Here is a 22,783-nt window from a genome sequence, read left to right on the forward strand (position 1 = left end):
TCAAAGTGATTGTTGGGCTCTCTGTGGCTTCCCATAGTAGTAGTCGTCTTCTTCTTGAGTGTTGAGAGATGGTTTGTCTAGGCAGCGGCTGGGTGGTGAAATGTAGCTTCCTTACAATCGTTCTAGCTGATGGAAAGTGAGTTTGGATGGAAAGTTCATTTACTGAAGGAAACAAAGTTTTATAGGTTGACCAAGAGATAAAATACAGGAAAAGTCAGCGTATAAGTCAGTATGGCTGTGGATTAGTGCTTAGTTTGGTGGCTGTTCGACAAAGGGGTGATTGAGATTTGGTATGGGACAGAAATGAATGGGATTTAATGGAAATAAGGGATCAGGGGTGAAAACAAAACAAAAAAAGGAAACAACAGTGAATTTGTTTTCTGCAGCCATGCCTAAAATAGCATTACTGAATTGGTGTGTATTTGTTAAGCAGAGGTAGAGTAAGTAGATAGGTAAGCAGTTTTGTACCCCATTCATTCTTAATGGGGGGAAAAATCTGATTTTCTTAAATGTTTTCCAAATATTTTACAAAGCTTTTTCACAAAACATCTCACTGAATGATGGATTTGAAATGATGCTGAAATCTTTATTCAGGTGTGTATGTACAAGTGCTTGTGTGTATGTAGATATATAGGTGTATGTATGTATGTACGCATGTATATGTACAGTTGTGGTCAAAAGTTTACATACACTTGTAAAAAAACATAATGTTATGGCTGTCTTGAGTTTTCAATAAGTTCTACAACTCTTATTTTTCTGTGATAGAGTGATCGGAACACATACATGTTTGTCACAAAAAACAGTCATAAAATTTGGTTCTTTCATAAATTTATTATGGGTCTGCTGAAAATGTCACCAAATCTGCTGGGTCAAAAATATACATACAGCAACATTAGTATTTGGTTACATGTCCCTTGGCCATTTTCACGGCAACTAGGCGCTTTTGGTAGCCATCCACAAGCTCCTGGCAAGCTTCAGGTCGAATGTTTGACCACTCTTCTTGACAGAATTGGTGCAGTTCAGCTAAATGTGATGGTTTTCTTGCATGAACCCGTTTCTTTAGCACTGTCCACATGTTCTCAATGGGGTTTAAGTCAGGACTTTGGGAAGGCCATTCTAAAACCTTAATTCTAGCCTGGTTTAGCCATTCCTTTACCACTTTTGATGTGTGTTTTGGGTCATTGTCTTGTTGGAACACCCAACTGCGCCCAAGACCCAACCTTCGGGCTGATGGTTTTAAGTTTTCCTGCAGAATTTGGAGGTAATCCTCCTTCTTCATTATCCCATTTACTTTCTGCAAAGAACCAGTTCCACTGGCAGCAAAACATCCCCAGAGCATAATACTACCACCACCATGCTTGACAGTAGGCATGGTGTTCCTGGGATTAAAGGCCTCACCTTTTCTCCTCCAAACATATTGCTGGGTGTTGTGGCCAAACAGCTCAATTTTTGTTTCGTCTGACCAGAGAACTTTCCTCCAGAAGGTTTTATCTTTGTCCATGTGATCAGCAGCAAACTTCAGCCGAGTCTTAAGGTGCCTTTTCTGGAGCAAGGGCTTCTTTCTTGCACGGCAGCCTCTCAGTCCATGGCGATGTAAAACACGCTTGACTGTGGAGACTGACACCTGTGTTCCATCAGCTTCCAAATCCTTGCAGACCTGCTTCTTGGTGATTCTTGGTTGACTCTTGACCATCCTGACCAATCTCCTCTCGGCAGCATGTGATAGCTTGCGTTTTCTTCCTGATCGTGGCAGTGACACAACTGTTCCATGCACTTTATACTTGCGTATAATTGTCTGCACAGTTGCTCTTGGGACCTGTAGCTGCTTTGAAATGGCTCCAAGTGACTTCCCTGACTTGTTCAAGTCAATAATTCGCTTTTTCAGATCCACACTGGGTTCCTTTGACTTTCCCATTGTAGCTTTTGTAGCTGAGTCTAATCACTGGGTCAAATGAGCCCTATTTAAATGGGCTCATGAGAAGTCAACAGCTGTAGTCAATCAGAATCACTTACAAGAAGTGAAGAGGCCATGACATGAAGCTAATTTGATTGACACAACTCGCTACATCACCAAAATTGACAAATTTTGTTGCTGTATGTATATTTTTGACCCAGCAGATTTGGTGACATTTTCAGCAGACCCATAATAAATTTATGAAAGAACCAAATTTTATGACTGTTTTTTGTGACAAACATGTATGTGTTCCGATCACTCTATCACAGAAAAATAAGAGTTGTAGAACTTATTGAAAACTCAAGACAGCCATAACATTATGTTTTTTTACAAGTGTATGTAAACTTTTGACCACAACTGTATATGTATATATGTGTTGGGCTATTTGCAGGATTATAATCTTGTGTTCAATGTTTTACACTTGTTTTGGGGGAAAAAAATTAAAACACACAGATACACAGTGAAAATCCAGCAGAAAAGTCTAGAAAAGTTCATTTCCTAAATAAAATAATTACAGAATGGTTGCACAATTAAAGTATTTAAGGAATTAAAGGAATGGAGGATGAAAAAATTACAAACAGATAAGTGTGGGTGAGTATAGCTGTGGATTAGAGCCTGAGAACCTGTTCTGTAGGAGCACAGTCAGTTTCGTAGCTGGGGAAGGGGTATTCCGTGTAGCTCTGTCATTGCAAGTACACAGCCTCCTCAGTAACAACTCCTGCCAGGCTCCTCATGGACACACAGTAATTGGCTGCAGGCTATCATGGCAGGACACCTAGAGCTGCAAATTGTTAGTGTCCTGATGTAACTGTTAGGCACATCACTGCATATATTTCTGTCTTTCTAGGAAATCTAGGAAATCACAGCTTTTCGAAAACTCCTTTTAAATACTCAGGTTTTTAATACTGACCACACACTGAGCACTTTGTAGTTCTGTAATTAGAGACTGTAGTCCTTCTGATCCTCTGCATTTTAAGTGATTTTTTATTTTTACTTTGCTTAAAATGTGCAAAAGTGTATTTGGAAATAAATATTTTAGAAAAATATTGAATTACATTCAACTAAAAGTATACTTCATAGTGGTCTATTTTTTTGTATATACACAATTTTGTACTTTTTTTTAAGTATGATCAAGTTTCCTTTGAACATTTCTTGAAAGCATAATATTAATGTACTTTTAATATATTTTAAGTGAGTACATAAAAAACGTTAGTATATTTACAGCATACTTAGACATTTCTCAATACGTTTTAAGTTCTAATATATATATATATATATATTTTTTTTTTACGTGGGATTTTGTGGTAGGACCTGAAGTGAGCAGTTATCATCATTGTGTTAGTGTGTGTTCGGTTGGTACGAGTGGATCAGATGCAGCAGTGCTGCTGGAGTTTTTAAACACTGTGATACCTCACTGTTCACTTTATTTTAGACACTCCTACCTATAGCTGCTCCACCTTGTAGATGTAAATATAAATCTGAGACAGAAGCTCATCTGTTGCTGATCTGCTGCTGCACAGTTTGTGTTGGTCATCCTCTAGTCCATCATCAGGGGTCCCAGGACACTTCTCACAGAACCCTGACCACAAGATGCTTCTAACAGGACACTGTTGATGAGGTTAAGATTAAAAACTCCAGCAGCACTGCTGTGTCTGATCCACTCAAACCAGCACAACATACATTAACACCTTATACACCACCTCTTCAGTGTCACTGCAGTGCTGAGAATTACCCACCACCCAAATGATAATATCTGCTCTGTTGTGGTCATCTGGGGTCCTGACCATTGGAGAACAGGGTGACAGCAGGATAATAAAGCATGCAGAGAAGCAGATGGACTGCAGTCTGTAATTATAGAACTACAACGTGTTCCTCTAACTTCAGTGGAGCTGAAAAAAAGGATAATAGGTGTAGTAACAAGGAGGTGGACATAACGTTACACTTGATTGGCGTATATTGCAGCATTTCACCACCCCAACAGCACTAAAGTGATCTCAGAGCTGCTGCAGTGATCTCCATAGCTTAATGCACAGGCCCACAAAGTGGACCTGCCTGGATAATTGCCAACTGCTGTACTGCTGCCCTAAAGAATAGACTGGGAATACATGCATGCATGCATAGACAGATCACAGAGAGTCATCTCATGCCAGTAGAATCCACATTTCTACAGTCGAGTAGCACTGCTGGAAGCTGCGTATGCTGTGATTCACATTAAAACTCAATTCTCACAAGTTGGAAAATTCATTTTGTATAATTAAAGAGCACCATTGGTGGAGCAAGAGCTAGAAAAGAGGTTTTAAAATTTCCCCATTCTTTGACTTTGACGTTTCGCACCTGTGATTGAATTAAAAGGTCAACAGGCCTGATTCACCAGCCGTTCTTAAGAAGACATTTCTTTTTACAACCCACTTATACCATTTTCACAAAGATTTTAACATTTATTCCATCAATCATTGTAAAGAGCAGAGCTGTGCACAATTCTCCGCACAATTCTCACAGAATTACACTGGTGCTTGGTGATTTACTTATTAAAGAAAATAGTCCAATATTTCATATTTGTGAGTGGCTAAAGTATATCGTCGCTGTCCAATGAAAAACACTTATCTCCAAAACAGCGACTTTACAGGAGAGAGAAAAAATCTTGTAAACTTTCAATGGAAGTCAATGTAAAAAGAGTTTATTTCAGGTCATTTTGAGCAGTCTCTATTGGTCTGTTCATCAAGAAATTTTGCTGCAGTGTAAGGGACAGTTTGTCTGTTCAAATGATGTAGTAAATGAAAAATCGACAAAAATGGAGATAAGTGTTTTTCACAGGACATCGACGATATAAAGTATCTGCTGTGAATGTTTATCAGTCCTGAATTTTAGCCCATTCCTCTGTACAGAACAGCTTCAACTCTGGGATGTTGGTGGGTTTCCTCACATTGACTGCTCACTTCAGATTCATCCACAACATTTTAACTGGATTAAGGTCAGGACTTTGACTTGGCCATTCCAAAACATTAACTTCTTAAATTATATTATTTTGAACCATTCTTTTGTAGAATGACGTGTGTATTAAGGGTCATTGTCTTGTTGCATGACCCTCCTTCTCTTGCGATTCAGTTCATGGACAGACTAGTTCCTGAAAATTTCCTTTAGAATTCTCTGATGTAATTCAGAATTCATTGTTCCATCAATGAAGGCTAGCCAGTCTGGCCCAGATGCAGCAAAACAGGCCCAAACCATGATACTACCACCACCATGTTTCACAGAGAGCAGACTTTGATAGATCGATACCTGTTTTTACATAAAACAGAGAGCCCACTCACACCGTATTGTCATCCTATTGATTAAAATAACACCTCACTCTAATTTTACCCTTAAACTAATGGCTAATACTAGAGGGTTCACATTAATATTAAATATTAGACTATTTCACTATAAATAAATACATTTTTTGGTCTTATTTATGATGAAATATAGACAATTCTAAGGAATTCACAAACTTTCAAGCTCCACTGTATAATCACATCATGAATCTGACATAGACATAGTTTGGACATTTCTCAAAAACAAACTCAAGAAAATTCTTAGGAAGATGTTGGCCAATGTTTCCCGGGTTCCTGTAATTACATGAGTTTGCTGCAGAACTGTTGTTTACACCTTTCCTCAACATGCAATTTCTGTCCAGAAAGTATCAGGATGTTCTTTTGGCAGATTACATAAAAAATGTGCCCCCAGTGTTACCAGATGTGTTCTTATTATTATATTATACAAATATACTATTAACATTTCACTTCCAGCAACTCGTTCTATGAATGATTTTTCACTATTACTGACATTAGGTACTATCATATTGCATATTATGTTGCATATCATATAACATATTTTATACTGTCAGATATAATTGGCGAAGGACAAGGACATGTGTTGCAGCTGCTTGAGTTTCTTCCACACATCTACTGTCCAGAGGACATATTAGACAACAGTGAGATGTATTTTATTTCTGTTCATAAATAAGAGTTAATCTACAGTTATAGTACATGTTCATGAATTATAATCATAATCCTTTGAGCTCCCATATTTCTGAGTGATGGGTGTGAACATAAAGTAGAGTTGGATTTTGGCACAACACCTTTTCCTCTTCTTCTTCTGTTGTTTAATGTCATTTAGACTTTTTTTTCAGCTTCCTGTGAATTATTTAAAAGCCCAAATCATCAAAAGTAGTGCTTTCACACTGCGGACGAACCAGACCGTGATTAAGTTGATCCAGACTGAAAACACTTCTTTTGGTTGGACCAAATTTAGGTCCTTTGGTCCAGACAATGGTTCACATCATCGTTCACATCTGCTATTTTGATTCAAATCAAATTAAAAAATCCAGACCAAACAAAATAGGTGTGAAAGCACGCTTAGTGTCTATGCACTGTCAATGCCTTCTAAAAAAACGATCCTTTATTGTAACAGGAGCTTCAGATTCGGTGACTTATATCCGTGCATTACATTATTTGTGCATTGCATTAGGTGTAATGTGGCATGACGATTTCACTGGTGCCCAAAAAAATCCAGTATGCTGGCAATTTGCACAACTGCCTACGTAAACCTTGGTAAACCTTTTCCTCCAATGGCTCCATAGCAGGGCTCTGCATTTTGTACATTGTGGTTTCTCTCTTACTCTCTCTCTCTCTCTCCTTTTTACGCTGTTCTCCCTTATGTCTTTATCTTATGTCAATTTTATTGTCGACTTGTAAATGTTTGCCCACTGTGTTCACGTAACATCCAAGGCAACACCCACTTTTTTTTTTTTTTGGTGGGCGCTGCAATTTTTAAAAGTGGCCCAAAAAACGCACCTCACCACCCCTGAATTTTCACTGCGACTGAATTTTCAAACAAATCCAATTTGGCAGGAAAACCACAAACCTGGCAACTCTGTTCCTGGGTGAGCAGCAGCAGGAAATAAAAAAAAATAGCTAGGCATAGCGCATCTATTGCCACATAGAGGACAGCACTAGTAGAAACACCTTAAATTATCTATGTGAAAATTATTATCGTGGTCACTTTCGTCACTGCGTAACTAGTCCTGCATTTTTTGAGATATCAACACGTTTTATCTGCAGATTGTTCTGATGGTGTGATCCATGCATATATACAGATTTATGTAATTTCTTTTTTTTCCATTTTGTTTTTTTTCCTATTAAGAATGAATAGGAAGCAAAAGTACATGCCCATCTACTGTATTTCTACACATATGCCATAGCGACACCTGAGCTACCACCTAGAAACATCATACCATCACCTGTGATACCTCAGCGACAAGTGTGAGCCATATTAGCTGTGCTGTGTTCAGGAAATGCACTCCCACCAATCGCCCAGAGCTGTGAACAGTTAACAAAATGCAGGCGCAAGACAGAATGCCATGGAAGGTGCAAATTGTACCACATTGGCCTTAGATGCACACAGCTGTGTGCCTAAAATGTGATGATTAGTTTTAGTTGTAATACAGACATTCGGATATTAAATTTCCATACTCAGAAACGTATATTTAAACACCTAAATGTGGAATGTGTCTAAAATGAACCATCTACAAACACTCAGAGAAAACAAATACATAGATGGCCATATTGGAAAATGGTGGCTATATTGTTTTTTTTTTTTTTTTTTTTTTTTAAACATGCTTTTTGGAAACTAATCTGCAGCACTACAACAGACTTTTCCAACAGAAGAATACATACTAAACTTCAAGGATGTACCCTTGCTTTCAATGCTGCCTTTTTATTACCTACATTTTAGTCAGAGTGGCAGAGTTGTGGCAGAACTTTATATAGCTATTTGCTCCTCAATGCAGCTCCAAAAGTCCAGTAAGAAGCAGATAAACTGCATTTATCTAAGAAAAGCTGAGGAAAGAAATGAGTTCTATCGCTCTCTGGATGACAGGCTAAGGTAGATTGAACCTTCACTAAACTCAGAGGATACCATGGATCAGAAATGGGTTTCTGTCAGCCCTGCTCTCTACGAAGCAGCAGTGAAACCATTGTCTACACCCACACAGAACATCAAGACTGATTTAATTACACTTTAGACACCAACAATCTGCTAAACAACCCACACTAAACCCCAGAGATGGAATGTAATGGAATATAAGTACTGGAAATACATATTCAGAATGCTAAATTGAGGCATCTTTAAGCAGTACATAGAGTGTGCAGAATGCAGTTGTACTGTTTGCATATTTAGAATACAGATTAATTACCCACTATATCATTATCTCACATAGATTCCACCATTCATGCACATACCTATCTACTGTATACCCATACTGTGCATGCACATACTATCTAGTATACTCAAACCCACTCAAATAAACACATCCATATCTATACCCATACTTAACTATATCCATACCATTCATAACCATACTCATGTACACAGATCCGTATTTAAAGCTGATGTCCGTAAGTTTTGGGATTTGGGGGATTTAGGGTCCTCTCTCGTTTCTTTTCAGAGTGGATGAATCTGATTCCATGTTATGTTCAGTCAGAGAGAGAGAGCGCTCAGTCAGACACTTCACTTCAACTACACACTTTGATTTTACTCTGCGTGAATGAGCCCTTCTGATGTCTCCATTGCTCCACCAGCCGCTGTGCATTTGTAGCCATGAAAACAAGCCAAAGAATTGATAAGCAGCAAGAGTGTGCTCACAGTAAAACTGAGCCGGATCCTCTTTTAGAGGCTGCACATGTCACGTAAGTACGTAAAGATGCGTGACGTGGCCAGAAGTACTTCCACAAAAAGCATTTTGTATCGCATTTCCTCTCAGAAATGCTTCTGTTTTTAGTTTAGAAACAAAATAACACAGACTGCCACTTTAAGGCAGTACCCATTATCCATAACCATTTATACCTACACCTTTCATACCCATCCCCATCTACAACCATACCATTCATACCCATATCCATCCATACCATGTCCACTGTCAGTCCGCCTGTCAGTCTGCCTGCTCTGGACTTTGTCTTTGTGTGATTCACACAACAAAGACTACAATTCCCAGCATGCACTCACACCAGACCTTCCTGACTCTGCTGATCAGTAACGCTACAGCTCTCCTAGCTTCTGATTGCTCACACCTGGCCTGTTTAGTATAAATACCCCTCTGTTTCCTTAGCTCTTTGTTGAGTATAAAATCTAATTTGCTAGCTCTTCTACAACATGTTTCTTTTGTTGTTTTTCTTTGTTACTGACACATTTTGCATTTTTTGACAACTCTCTTGCTTTGCCCTTTCAATCATTTTGTTTTCCATTGCCGACCTATTTTTGTATTTTTGACTCTTCTTTTGCCTTGCACTTTTTACCTGCTGGATTACCTGTGTATGTCCCCATTTTGCTCTTCTCACTCTGGTATGTTGTTAACTATTGCTGCCTTGCTATGACTACCCCTGTAAGCCTTGTTTTTGTTTTATAATAAATTATATATTTGAGTGTCTGTCCTTGGTTTGGCCTGTGTGACATCCAAATATATACGAATATAAAATATTGCGAATATAAAATATTCCCATATCCATTTATACCATGTCCATATATATATATATATATATATATATATATATATATATATATATATATATATATATATATATATATATATATATCCATGACTATACATATCCATACAATTGCTCATTTATACCTACACTAATATACCCATAACCATCTTTAGTCATACCATCCATACCCATCCAAACCATGTCCATATATACCCATAACCATATATATGTATATATGTATATATCAACTTTCCCATACCCATTTATTACCTACACCACCTACATACCATCTAAACCATGGCCATTTAAACATTTAAACACATACCCATATATACCTGTATCACTCATAAACACACATACCTATCTATTTCTTCACCTTTGACAATCTAAGGATGCTATACTGTTTATCTAAAAAACACTTCTGTTTTATATTAAAACATATTATTTTGAAAACTGTGTGTGTGTGTGTGTGTGTGTGTGTCTGAGTGTCACAGTAAGAATGAAAGGAGATTAATGATGCGTCTCAGTCCAGCAGTAGCGAGATGACCCAGGAGAAGGGCCACTTTATGTTCCGTCTCAGCGGTTTCCCGGCTGTGTGGAAAGAACAGCCACAGATGATGATCACGCTTGTCCTTTTAAATTTCCTCCAGGAGGAGAGTTCACTCACTCCTCCTCCTTATCTCTGTAGACCCAGAGAGTATTCTCTCAAACACTCTATAAAACTTTAAGAAAATGCTGATTTTAAGAAGCTAAAATTTCAAATAGCAAATAATGTCAGTGAATACAAAGTTTTATAGAGACTTTAGATTTACACAGACACAGTAGATTTGTTTAAACAGTTGTTTACTGACTGACCTGAGGGTCAGTTATTAAGTGTTTGGTCAAACAGCAGAAACTCTGAGATTTATATGAATAATTCAAATCAAATACTCTATACTTTCTTTTAAGAAAGGCTCCAGAGGCCTCAGTTTAAAGAAGTCTAGGCAGTCCAGTATAGAAGCATGCGGTTTGATATGAGCCAGGAAAGTAGTTAGAGGTTCCTGCAAGTGCGCATCAGTAAAACTGTTATCTATGCCTTTATTTTCAGGCACGTAATGTGTGTGTGTGTGTTAAAGTGGCTTTTTGAATATTTGAGGCACATAGAGCCTTTTTCGGGCAATTTAATTGATCTAATTTGTTTTTAAATAGGTTAGTGATGCAGTTCAATTGACACCGTGTGAGATAGCAACCTATGAGCTCACCTTAGATGAAGCTCAATACTTACCTGTGCAAGAGATTATAAGCCAGCTTTGCATCTGTCTTGTAGTTCTTCTGGGCTCTACAAGACTCTTTATCCATCACATGCGTTGCAGATATTAACTCATGGTTTACTCTGATCGTGGAACTTTTTAGAAGTATGTTTAGTCTGCAGCACTCTGTTTTTCGTCTGCTATTGTGTTCTATATCTGGCAACACAAAATGTGGAAGCAGGACTGGGCAGTGAACGGAAGAAGAGATTAAAAAACGAATACATTTCTGCCCCGTCATGGACTACAATAAATAAGAACACACTGACTGAAGCACTGCTGCAAGAGATGCCAGTGTTTAGACTATGAGTTTTTTTATATTATCTAATGACACACTCTGATAATTTTCTGAGTTATTTCAGATGATATAACATATTGTGGTCTTTTAACCCTCCTGTTATGTTCATTTGTCAGGATCAGCAATGGTGTTCCAGGGTTAATTTGAGCAGGTGCATGTTTAATTATCCAAAAGATGTTCAAAAAAATCATAAGAAGCAGTGTGAATATTTAAATACTAACTCCATTACTAATTATTCTATCAATATTTACTGCAATTGTGTTTCTTACCTCTAACAGATAATGGTTCAATTAGGATAATTCACTCAATTTCATAATAAAAAATAATACATGTTCAAACTTTTTTAATGTTTCTCTACTTAATTAATTTTAAAAGACCAACATATAAAATCATTTCCATATTATATTTTGATTACACTAATTAAGATAAGCAGAAGAAGTTTCATTATGAAAAAAAAAATACTTTTAACAATGTTCAAACTTTAAAACAGGTCAATTTGACCCATTACATAACAGGAGGGTTAATTTAGCATACTTAACAGCTACTTAGAGGAGCCCATGGAGTAAAAGTTGAAAAACTTAAATTTGAAATTTACATCACATGGTCTTTACTAATAATTGCTGTGAGCAAGCCCAAGCCAAAACAAACAAATGATATTCCTTTTTTTAGTCTGAATGTGTTTGTAGGTGTAGCCTAAGCATAACAGTTCCAGCACTGACATCTAAAACTGAAGATCTGAAGGTAGTTCAGAGATACTAAATGATATTATTTAGCCTCTTTGTTGTGTTTCTGGGTATATCACACCTGCTGTGAGCTTTCATGTTTTAGTTCACACCATGTTCCCAGCACTCTACTCTTTGTAGCTGTCTCACACACACACACACACACACATATACAGTAACAAACATACCAGAGATCAAACATCAGCGTAATCCTCATAGGACTGGTCACAGGTTGTTGAGCTGAATCAAAGTGGAACTGGATCATTGGCTATCAGAAACAGCCAGAGAGAGAGAAAGACACTCAAACACACACTTGCAGAGCAAATTCATGACAAAATTTATAACCCAATATCTGTTATAGAAACGAGCTTTAAAATAAAGCTATTTTTTTCTTACTAATTATTGATCTATATCAGAAATAAGTATGAGGAGCAGCTGTAGAATCATTTATTTCTCTCTCTCTGTTTCTGTCTCTGTTTCTCTCTCTCAAACCCTATACCTCATTGCCTCACAGAATGTAAATCTTCCAGTTTAATATTGTCTCGTTCTTTGTCACGTCTCTCTCTATTGTGTTCATTTATAAATATGCATATTTAATGTACACATTGTCCTGTATTTTTGCAGCAGGGATATGAGAAATGATAATGCAAAACCATGAAAATTAATTTTGTCAGATTATACTTTACTCAGTCTATCAGGGGGATCATTACTACTTACAAGGCATTAAACAGGCTATATGCTAAACATATAGGGCCCTATTTTAGAGATGTATATGTGAGCCGTCAACCGTGCACCACGCAGCTTGATGTAGTATGTCAGTGTGTCTTTGCTATCTTAATGACGAGAAAAGTAAATCTTGCTCGGCTCTAAACACGCTGTACTTATTATTTTAATTATTCACGAGTGTGTTTTGAGCATAATGTGAAAGAAACAGTGACCTTCGTCAGTTTGAAAATACACAGTTGCAGTGCCGAAACAAAGAAATCAAGGCAAAACAAGCTGAAAATGTGTTTTTCTGACCTTAATTCCTGTGTTTTCAGTGTCAACACATGAGAAATAAAAGAGTTTTTTAAATGTGGGCCATTATGATTTGTACTAAACAGATGGGTCTTGAGGTGAAACGGGTCAAGAACCCTTGATTTAATTTACGGTAAAATTAAGTTATTCTGTATTTCTCAACCCTTTTATAATTATACCCATGTCTGTCTCCCACAGGTCCCTTTATGTGAATCTACCATGGACCGTGTGCTCTGCGGGCTGCTGGTCCTGGGTATGGCTGTGACGGTGGCTCACACATGCCCCAAATACTGCATGTGCCAGAACTTATCCGAGTCTCTGGGCACGCTGTGTCCAGCTAAAGGCCTTCTGTTCGTTCCCCCCGACATCGACCGTCGCACGGTGGAGCTGCGGCTGGGCGGGAACTTCATCCTCCGCATCACGCAGCAGGACTTTGCCAACATGTCAGATCTGGTGGACCTGACGCTCTCCCGAAACACCATCAGCTACATCCAGCCTTTTTCTTTCGGGGACCTGGAGACCCTTCGCTCGCTGCACATGGACAACAACCGGCTAGTGGAGCTGGGTGCGGACGACCTGCGAGGCTTAGTGAACTTGCAGCACCTCATTTTAAACAATAACCAGCTCGGCCGAATCAACGAGCGCGCCTTTGAGGATCTGGTGGCGGCGCTGGAGGACCTGGACCTGTCCTACAACAACCTGCAGGCTTTACCCTGGGACTCGGTCAGGCAGATGGTCAACCTGCACCAGCTGAGTCTAGATCACAACCTGCTGGATTACATCCCAGAGGGGACCTTCGTGGACTTGGAACGTCTGGCCCGACTGGACCTGACCTCCAACCGCCTCCAGAAGCTTCCTCCTGACCCCATCTTTGCTCGGGCTCAGGATTCCTCCCTGATGACCACGCCCTTCGCCCCTCAGCTTTCTCTCAGTGTAGGTGGAAACCCGCTGCACTGCAACTGCGAGCTGCTCTGGTTCCGCCGGCTGGAGCGAGACGATGATCTGGAGACCTGCGCATCTCCGCCCGGCCTGAAGGGGCGCTATTTCTGGAATGTTAGAGAAGATGAGTTCATGTGTGAGCAGCCGCTCATCACGCAGCACACACACAGGTAACACTGAGGATTTAAACAGTTTCTGGGTTTTTTTTTTACACATTCTGATTCTGACTATTTTTATGCTTTCATATCTGATAACAGATCACTTTTTACCATACCAGTATCAATCCATGGACCATTAGTTGTTAAGAAACCATGTAAAAGCAGTTCTATTATTGTAATTTTGGAACATTAGTTTACAGTTCCTTTGCTTTACTTTTTTAGTTTAATAAAATAAATAAACACAATAGATTAAATCAACGTTATCAAATATTATTGAGGTCATGTCCATTAATTGTATGATAATTCAGTATTGTATTTATTGTGACAGGCCTACTTAATAGGAATCAGGCAGCAGTCCTTTACATTATGCAGGATTTTCTGTTGATTAGACCAATAGAAATGCTCCAAAATTAATTAGATTTTTTTTTTTACATCCATGTGTATTAAAATGGTATGGTATGGTATGGTATTAAAAAGGTTAATGTATGGCATAGGTTGTTTTGTAATGCTCCAGAAATGTATGATCTATTTCTCTGTAATGCTGATTTAGTCCCACATATTATAAACGTGCATGTATGAGCATATGTATCTGGAATTATTGGTATTGTCATTAACTAATACAAATCTAATATAAGCAAAACTCTGGGAAACACTGAGGGAACTGAACACTGGAAGAAATTCAGTTGTGTTTAACTAATATTAATATCAAAAAATGAAATGCCTTCAAACTGCCTCACATAGTCCAATTAGAAAAAAAAAGCCATGTATCACACTGAAGCAAAAGCAAAGTTTTCACTGAAGTGTCTGTTTGGTTTATGGTAAAACGCAATATCAGCTGACCTGTAAAATGCCTATAATAAATACTACAAAATTGTGTAATCCATGATTTAATTATTTGAATACCTTATAAAGTACATAATTACTAAGCTGTGAAATCCCTGCACATAGATTGCTGGTCCTGGAGGGTCAGACAGCCAGCCTCAGGTGTGAAGCAATCGGAGACCCAGCTCCCACCATCCACTGGGTTGCCCCTGACGACCGGTTGCTTGGTAACTCCTCCAGGACAGTCGTGCACCGAAACGGCACTCTGGAGATCACCATCACCACCTCAAAAGAGAATGGAGTCTTTACCTGCATCGCTGCCAACGTAGCTGGAGAGTCCACAGCTTCGGTTGAGCTGTCAATCATCCAGCTACCCCACATAAGCAACAGCACAGGACAGTCCTCTCAGCCCAAGTCCCGCCTCTCTGACATCACAGGTTTGTTTATTTATACCTGTTCATCTAAAGCACTACATAAAATCATGCAGATATTGTTCAGCAGCTTCAGCTAATCTTCATATCAAACAGACGAAGAAACAAATGTTATCTTAGTGATGTAAAAATTAAAAAGTTTAGAAAACTCCAACTTCTTAGTTCTAAATAAAACCAACAACTGTTGAGCCAACTAAAAAAAAACTTTTGTTTAAATTATTTTTAGTTTTCCAGTAATTTCAAACAAAAGTTGTGCAATATATTACATTGTGTTAAGATTGTTAACACAATTGTTAAGATTGTTAAGAAACTTTTTAGTGGCATAATTTAAGTTTTTTAATGTATTTTAAGTTAAACTGACAACTTAGGGTAAGCTTTTAACAGGAAAAAGTAGAAAAAAAAACGTAAAACGTAGCCAAAGAATATATTGTGTGTCAATTTAAGTTAGTAACTGGGAATCTTCAAAGCAAGCTTAATTGTGCACTTCCTTAACTTAAATTATTATTATTTCTGCTTAAACACCAGCCATATAAGCTTGTGGTAATGCAGGAGTGACCACCTGCACCAAGACAGCATATAAACACACTCAGCAGCACAAAACATGGTAACTTGCTCTTATTGTAAGAGACGGAATTGAACCCCGGTTTTTTGGTTCACAGCACAGCCTCCTAACTGGGTTAGCTACTTAGTAAAAGTAGTTATTTAGACACAAGAGCAAAGTAGACAAGACTGAGAGCAGATTGAGTTGAACTATAATATAAACTGAGGGCTCTACCACTTGTCTAGCAAAGCAGGTGTGGTTAGAAATTGTGGGGACAGGCTTAAAAGAGCCTAATGTGGGGATTTCTGCAGTAAAACAGAACAAAGGATGCCAGGAGGAAGCTGGCTTTCCCAGGAGAAAGGAAAAAATCAAACAAAACAAAATGTCTCCTCTAACAAAAAAGTAAAAAAAAAAAAAAAAAAAGATGAAAACTAAAATACTGAAAACGAGGAAACAGAAAAGAAGAGAAAGGCACAGTCTTTCCTTCACAGTTAAGTCTAACCTGTTTTGTAACTTAAACATTTTTTCCTCTCTCTCTCTTTTTCTTTGTTGAGAGAACAGAAAAAAAAGAGAAATAAAGGAAAGATGTTCCAGAGATTCAAGAGCTCAAAAACAGAAAGAATAGCAGCCACTACTTGGCTTCTCCTTCACACTCAAACACAAACACACAGCAACTGCTAGACTGTGTTCCTCCCTCTTTTAATAGCAAGCTACTGGTTTTGCTGGTCAGGCATAATTATCAGCGGAAGCTACCTGTTGCCCCCTCTGGTGGCCGGAGGCCTAGCCCTGAATAAAGTCTTTACTAATTTAGGTTATTTAGTCAGACCAACTTTAAAACATGACGCTTAATAAAGTGAGTTGAGACAATTAGTTTGTTGTAGTTTTAGTGCAATTCAATATTTTATTTTTTGTACAGCTGACTTAATCATCTCATTAAAACAATTTAAATTTAGTTTTTTACAATGTAGTAGCATAACTGTTTGTGATTGACAGGCTGGTTTGAGTATTTCTAGAACTGATGCTCATTTTGGATTTTCAGAACAATAGTCTCTAGAGTTGATACAAGTGTATCAGTTTAGTATTAAAGAAAAAAAATACAATGAGTGGCAGCTCTGCAAATGCAAACCCCTCATTAAACAAAAAAGCCAATAGAAAATAACCAGACTGAATGGAGCTGACAGAAAGGCTACAGTAACTCAGATAATCTCTCTTTACAACTTTAGTGAGCAGAACAGCATCTCAGAATGCACAATATATTGAACCTTGTGGAGGATGGGCTTCAACAGCAGAAGACCACAACAGATTCCACTTCTGTCAGCCAAGAACAGAAGGCTGAGGCTGCAGTGGACACTAGATTACCAAAACTTAACAGATAAAGACAAGAAAAATTTAGCCCTGTCTGATAATTCTTGATTCTTAAAATTCTGCTGAGAACCACAGATGGTAGGATCAGGATTTGATGCCAAAAGCATGAATCCATTAATCTGTCAGCAGTTTAGGCTAGTAGAGGATGTGTGAAACAGTGTGGAGAATCTATTTTGACACACTCTGGTTTCAGAGTCTGAAAACACAGTCTTGCCAGGAAGTGATTGGTTTATATTTTTAATCATTGCCTCTACAGACAATAATTATTATTACTATTATTACTATGGTGTTTGTTGTTACTACAGGCACTTCAAAGACTAGCAAGACTGCAGCGAAGAACCAGCCAGATAAGGCAGTGACTGCTTCTGAAGTAACTGCAGTCTCTGCCCTCGTCCGGTGGTCTGTCAGCAAAACGGCTCCCAAAGTGAAGATGTTCCAACTCCAGTACAACTGCTCTGATGATGAAGTGCTGATCTACAGGTATGAAGATATTTTATTTGTTTATTCTGCACAGTAGCACAATTTACAAGCCAAAAACTTCTAAACAATTCAAACATTAATGTGGAATTATGTGAGGAACCAAACCCTTCAGCACTGTGAAAACCAGTATCATGGGGAGTGAAATCTTCTTTAATATTAATATGTGATTTTTCTCACTATGAGGTTATTGTCAGAATATAATCATTTCTTAATGGCAGTTTTATGTGTTTTTATTTATTTTAAGAGGCAGATTTTATGAGGTATTTTAAACCACTGCTTGTTATCGAATGTTTATCTTAAAACAAGCAAAACTCTGCCTCAGGTTATCTACATAACATGACTTATAATTAGAAATATTAATAATCTCAAAGGGAAGATATTACATATATTATGATTTTTTTCACTTCTTCCTCTGACTAATGCAAAACAGTGAAAATGCTAAATTTAGCAGGAATCTGATGACACTGAGCAGCATTTGCATATTATTGTAAGTGTAAAAAACACTGTGAGACCTGAGTGAACAGGAAGGAACGTGGTTCTCATGGTTAAGTGGTGGGATTTCACAGCTAGACTCATTTTATCAGTTTAAAAAAAGAAAGGATCAAAATAAAATGAACAAACCCTGATTAATTCTAATGATTTAAAAGCATGCTCTATTGAAAATTAGCACAGTTTGAAAATCTGGGGTTCAGTAAAAGTGAAATTACACTCTTTAACAAACCAGATAATAATTAATGATAATTGAATAATTTTCAGAGATGGTGCAGAGCAGTCGCTTTGAAGTACTACAGGTTTGATGATCAAGAACACATGTAATCAAAAATATGTGTCTAATATTCTGATATGAAGTTTTTCATACAGAATATTTACATTTATCACCTGAAGACACTATTGCATAGTTTCCCAGACAGGGATTAGGACTAGTTACTGACTATATTTTATATATAGTCAGTAACTCTGGGAAATGTTCATTTGTTAGTATGTCTATATAAACTCATACGTCCAAAACAGCAACTTCATATAAGAAGAAATAATTATTTTTAACTTTCAGTTGACGTCAGTGTAAAAAGATTTTGTTTCAAGTAATCTTGGTGCATTTCTATTGGTCCAGTTTAATAAAGCAGTGCAAAGAACAGGCAGAACTGGGCGCAGAGTAGTTCAGTGGTCTAAAGAGCTGCCACTATGATCAGGAGATCGCTGGTGTGAATCGCAGTCATGCAGCTGGCCATCAGCTGCAGGAGCCCTGAGAGAGCACAATTGGCCTAGATCTCTTCGGGTGTGTCAATGGCACTCAACTCTAACATCAACTCTCACATCACACTCAACTCTCACATCACACCTAGGGAGATGTCAATCAACACAAGGCATTTGATGTTTTGGAATTGAGTCGCTGCGCTTTCCTCCGAGTGCGCTGTGATGATACTCAGCAATGTTAGAAAAGACTTCACATGTGTTGAAGGAGGCGTGTGCTAGTCTTCACTCTCCTTGTGTTGTGGCATCACTAGTAATAGGGGATATCAAGCTGAATGATTGGGATAGTTGGCCTAGCTAAATTGGGGGAAAATGGGGAAAAAAAATAATTTATATTTAAGAAAAGGAGGAACTGGCAAATTCAGATAGTATTGAAAAATGGAATGGAAAACTGTAAACAATGAGACATGCTCTGCTTTAGAGTTGGACTTGTTTTTCTCAGATAAATCACAGATAAATAATGTCATTATTAATATTGCAGTATCTCTCTCAAAGTAATCTTTGATTACATTAAACAAACCATTTCTTGCAGTTCAACTGAAGTTTATGCTTAGATAAAAACTGCCTGACACCAGGTTGTACGTTTCCAGCACAACAGAGTTGAAGTGCGAAAGTGCTGCTGGTTTTGATAAGTGCAGATGATTTGATGGTTTAGAAGCTGGCATTTTTTTCCTCAGCTGAAGCTGACGGTCACAGCGAGGATGGAGTGAATAAATTCACCCTCCAATAGCACAGGAAGATAATGTAGAATTTGTCTTAGGACTCATAGGCTGTTTTCTTTGAGAGCAAACACTAAGACTTCTGGGATCCATCCATCATCCTTCACTGTGTCCACTGAATGGATAAGCAGACGAAGAAGACGTTCCCCTCCACTGATTCCCTTCTTCATCTGACGTCTTCACTTGCCTTCACTGAGACGCTGAACTGCCTATCTCACTATTTCTGTATTCCTCTTCCTAATTCTCTCTCTCTCTCTCTCTCTTTCAATCTGTCACTCCTACTCTCTGTCTAATAACCACCCTTCCTTTTTCACAGCTGGTGTTACAATGTGTAGAAGAATGTGTAGAAGAGAATCACACATCATAACTTCCGATGTTAAAGTGATATTTGGGTGAAAATATCATTTCCACAAAGTGGAAAATGCAAAGTATTGATTGGGGTCTGAACTTTCTGCTTGTTTAGTGATGCTTAGATGGCAGAAATGTTGACACTATATCTTTAAGCAACTCCATGGTTTTGATCCTACATAGCTTTATAATCTAATCTGTCCATATCATCCCTTCAGCCCTTTTTGATCTTCTAACTCTAAACTTCTTACTAATTATTCGACTGTGGGAGGAAGATTATTCAGTTTCACTGTCCCCAAACTTTTGAACTGTCTATTGCTTTTTGACTGTGCCTTCTTTTAAATCTCTGCTCAAAACCTTTAGAAGTATTTAGGGCTGTCAATCGATAAAAAAACACAAATTAATCACACACTTTGCTGGGATTCATTTCGATTAATTATGTCATTGTTAAATACATTCTTTAAATGTAAAAATAGGTTTATATTTAAATGTTTGTCTTATTGTATCATTTTAACTTTGAATACAGATTGTTCTTTGTGAAATATAGATCGTTCTTTGCTTTAAGTTGAAGTCAATATCATCAATGCAAAATATAAAAAAGGAACAAAGAAAAATACTCTTGAAGGTTCAGATAGTGGAGTCTGATTTGCTCTGTAGTAAAGATCAAACTATCAAAAGTTTGTGTGGTGGCGTTGTGTGGGTGTGTGTGTCTGTGTTTAAGAAAAAGATAGAGAGAAAGAGAAATGCAGAGAAGAGAGAGGTGTAAGAGAGTGAGAGGTAGTTTTGAGATTGAATCCATATTTTAACATGAATAAAAACTGATCTACCTTCTGACCTTGACAGGAGCTCTGCTGTGATTACATTGCTAAATAAAAACGCTAATATGTCACAAGGCTCTGTAAAAAAAAGTTTGGAAGTTTGCAACCTTGTTTTTGCATAAAAAAAACATGATAAAGCATCAACACTTTAATGTTGACAGAACTGTTAGAATTACTGGAGGCAGAACATACGCATTTCGTCCCATTAGCCATTTCTCGGATCGAATTAATCTGAATCCATGTGTCAAATTTGATCAAACGATTTCGATCTCATTTCCACTAGTCTGATTTAAATATCCAGACATTTTAGCTGTATCATTCAGTACAGTCAAATATTGAATAGTATTTTTACATTTAAATCTGCTAAAAAGACTCCATCTTTTTCATCCTCCTTTTCACAGATTCTGTAAAAACAGTGTTTACTCTAAAGTTTTTAATCATACCATTTTAAATGATTCTTAATTTCTACCTTGATCGTGAATTAGAAAGACTTGTTTTAGTACTGGCTCCTCCACTGTGTTGATGTGAATTAAGGGTGGCAGGAGGAGTGGCAGTAGTCTAAATTCTAAATCAACTCCACAGAACCTGGAGTGTCATCAGAGTTTAGAGTCTCTTCATCACCAAACTACAGACCTCACAATAAAGTCACGGAAGAGCCTTGATGATTTGACGCAGTAGCAAACAATGCTGCAGACAAACTTATAACTACTTACAGTTTTATGTACATAAATGCATGATAATGCAGAACAAAGAAACTTGACTGTATATACACTAGTTAATTAGCATTCGCACCTGTTCATGTCCAGTGATGGGAATAACGGTGTTGAAATAAATGATGTTAGTAACGTCGTTACTCTTTTCAGTAAGGAGTAATCTAACTAATTACTATTACTGTAACTATAACGCTGTTACCATTTCCGACACCCCGTTACTGCATGTTACTTTAGCCGCTCAATGAACTTTTTTTACTTTGTGCATACAGACAAAGGCTCAAGTGTGTGTGTGTGTGTGCATTGTGTGTGTGAGTCACAAGGGAGGCTATTAATCTGGCTTATGGAACACGCTATGAGAAGGTGGGGCCCGGGGGGTGGGGTTTGCGGGGGCGAGTAACACAAAAGTAACGCAATTTTACTGATAATTGGTTATTTTTATGATGGAGTAACTCAGTTAGTAACTAAGTTACTTTTTTGGAGAAGTAACTAGTAACTATAACTAATTAACGTGCCCAACACTGTTCATGCCTAACCCTGTTCTGCAGGTTATTACAAAGGGATTTCTTAATACAGTCTACAGCGAAAAGTTGTGTTGCTTTAAATGTAAATATGTAAACTAATTAATTGATTTATTTACTGAATTCAACAGAATGGAAACACCTATAACATATATAACATGACATTATTTTTTAATCTGCAACATAGTTTTTTTATGTTAGGACTGCTTTAAAAGGTGTAGGAGTGTGTGTCTGGTGAACATTTAAATCTTTTTTGCATTTTATAATGGTGGTATCTGACACTATGGGCCATGAAGTGTGTGTCATAAACTGCAGTGTGTGTCATTTGGGATTTCTGCTTAAAAAAAGTTTAAAATGACTAACAATAACATTAGGTATAAGGTTTCCTCCTGGTAATCAGTCAGTGGCGCACCTGAATTTCCCACCACTAAAATAGAAACACAGCAGATATTTACATAAACACATCTCATTTCCAGACAACCACACCCATCAGTAGAGATATATTCCTAAACTCTGACACTATTGTAATGGCGCATGCGCAAGGCGTGAATTTATACTGTTGGTGGGGTGTAAAATAGCTCACTGTTATCTACAAATATAGGCATGCATATGCAGCAGTACTTATGCATACGTTATTAGCCTCAGTCAGTTTAAAGTATGTGTTTATCACTTATATTATACTCATATATCATAGCATCATAGTTCAGATAAATAATCATGTCAATAGTCATGCTGAGATTCTGTCATCTGCCGTGTCATACTGTTCTAACATGGAGGAACAGCAGCATCACACATTAAAATACTGAATAGATTACATTTACACCCACCTGAACAACTCTCTCTCTCTCTCTCTGTCTCTCTCTCTCTGCTTTGTCTGTGT

At 37.7% G+C, this 22,783-nt stretch overlaps 1 protein-coding gene across 1 annotated transcript in view; it reads left to right on the forward strand.

Moving 5' to 3' along the window:
* lrfn2b (leucine rich repeat and fibronectin type III domain containing 2b) overlaps positions 1-22,783 on the forward strand; it is a 271,257-nt gene that overhangs the window by 233,405 nt on the left and 15,069 nt on the right. The window contains exons 5-7 of the mRNA XM_049485169.1: positions 12,999-13,909; positions 14,846-15,156; positions 17,362-17,536. Of these exons, the coding sequence (XP_049341126.1) occupies positions 13,020-13,909; positions 14,846-15,156; positions 17,362-17,536 (1,376 nt within the window). The 5' untranslated portion in view covers positions 12,999-13,019. The remainder of the gene's footprint in view (positions 1-12,998; positions 13,910-14,845; positions 15,157-17,361; positions 17,537-22,783) is intronic.

The sequence above is a fragment of the Astyanax mexicanus genome, chromosome 1, assembly GCF_023375975.1.
Source record: "Astyanax mexicanus isolate ESR-SI-001 chromosome 1, AstMex3_surface, whole genome shotgun sequence".
In the NCBI taxonomy this organism is placed as follows: Eukaryota; Metazoa; Chordata; class Actinopteri; order Characiformes; family Acestrorhamphidae; genus Astyanax; species Astyanax mexicanus.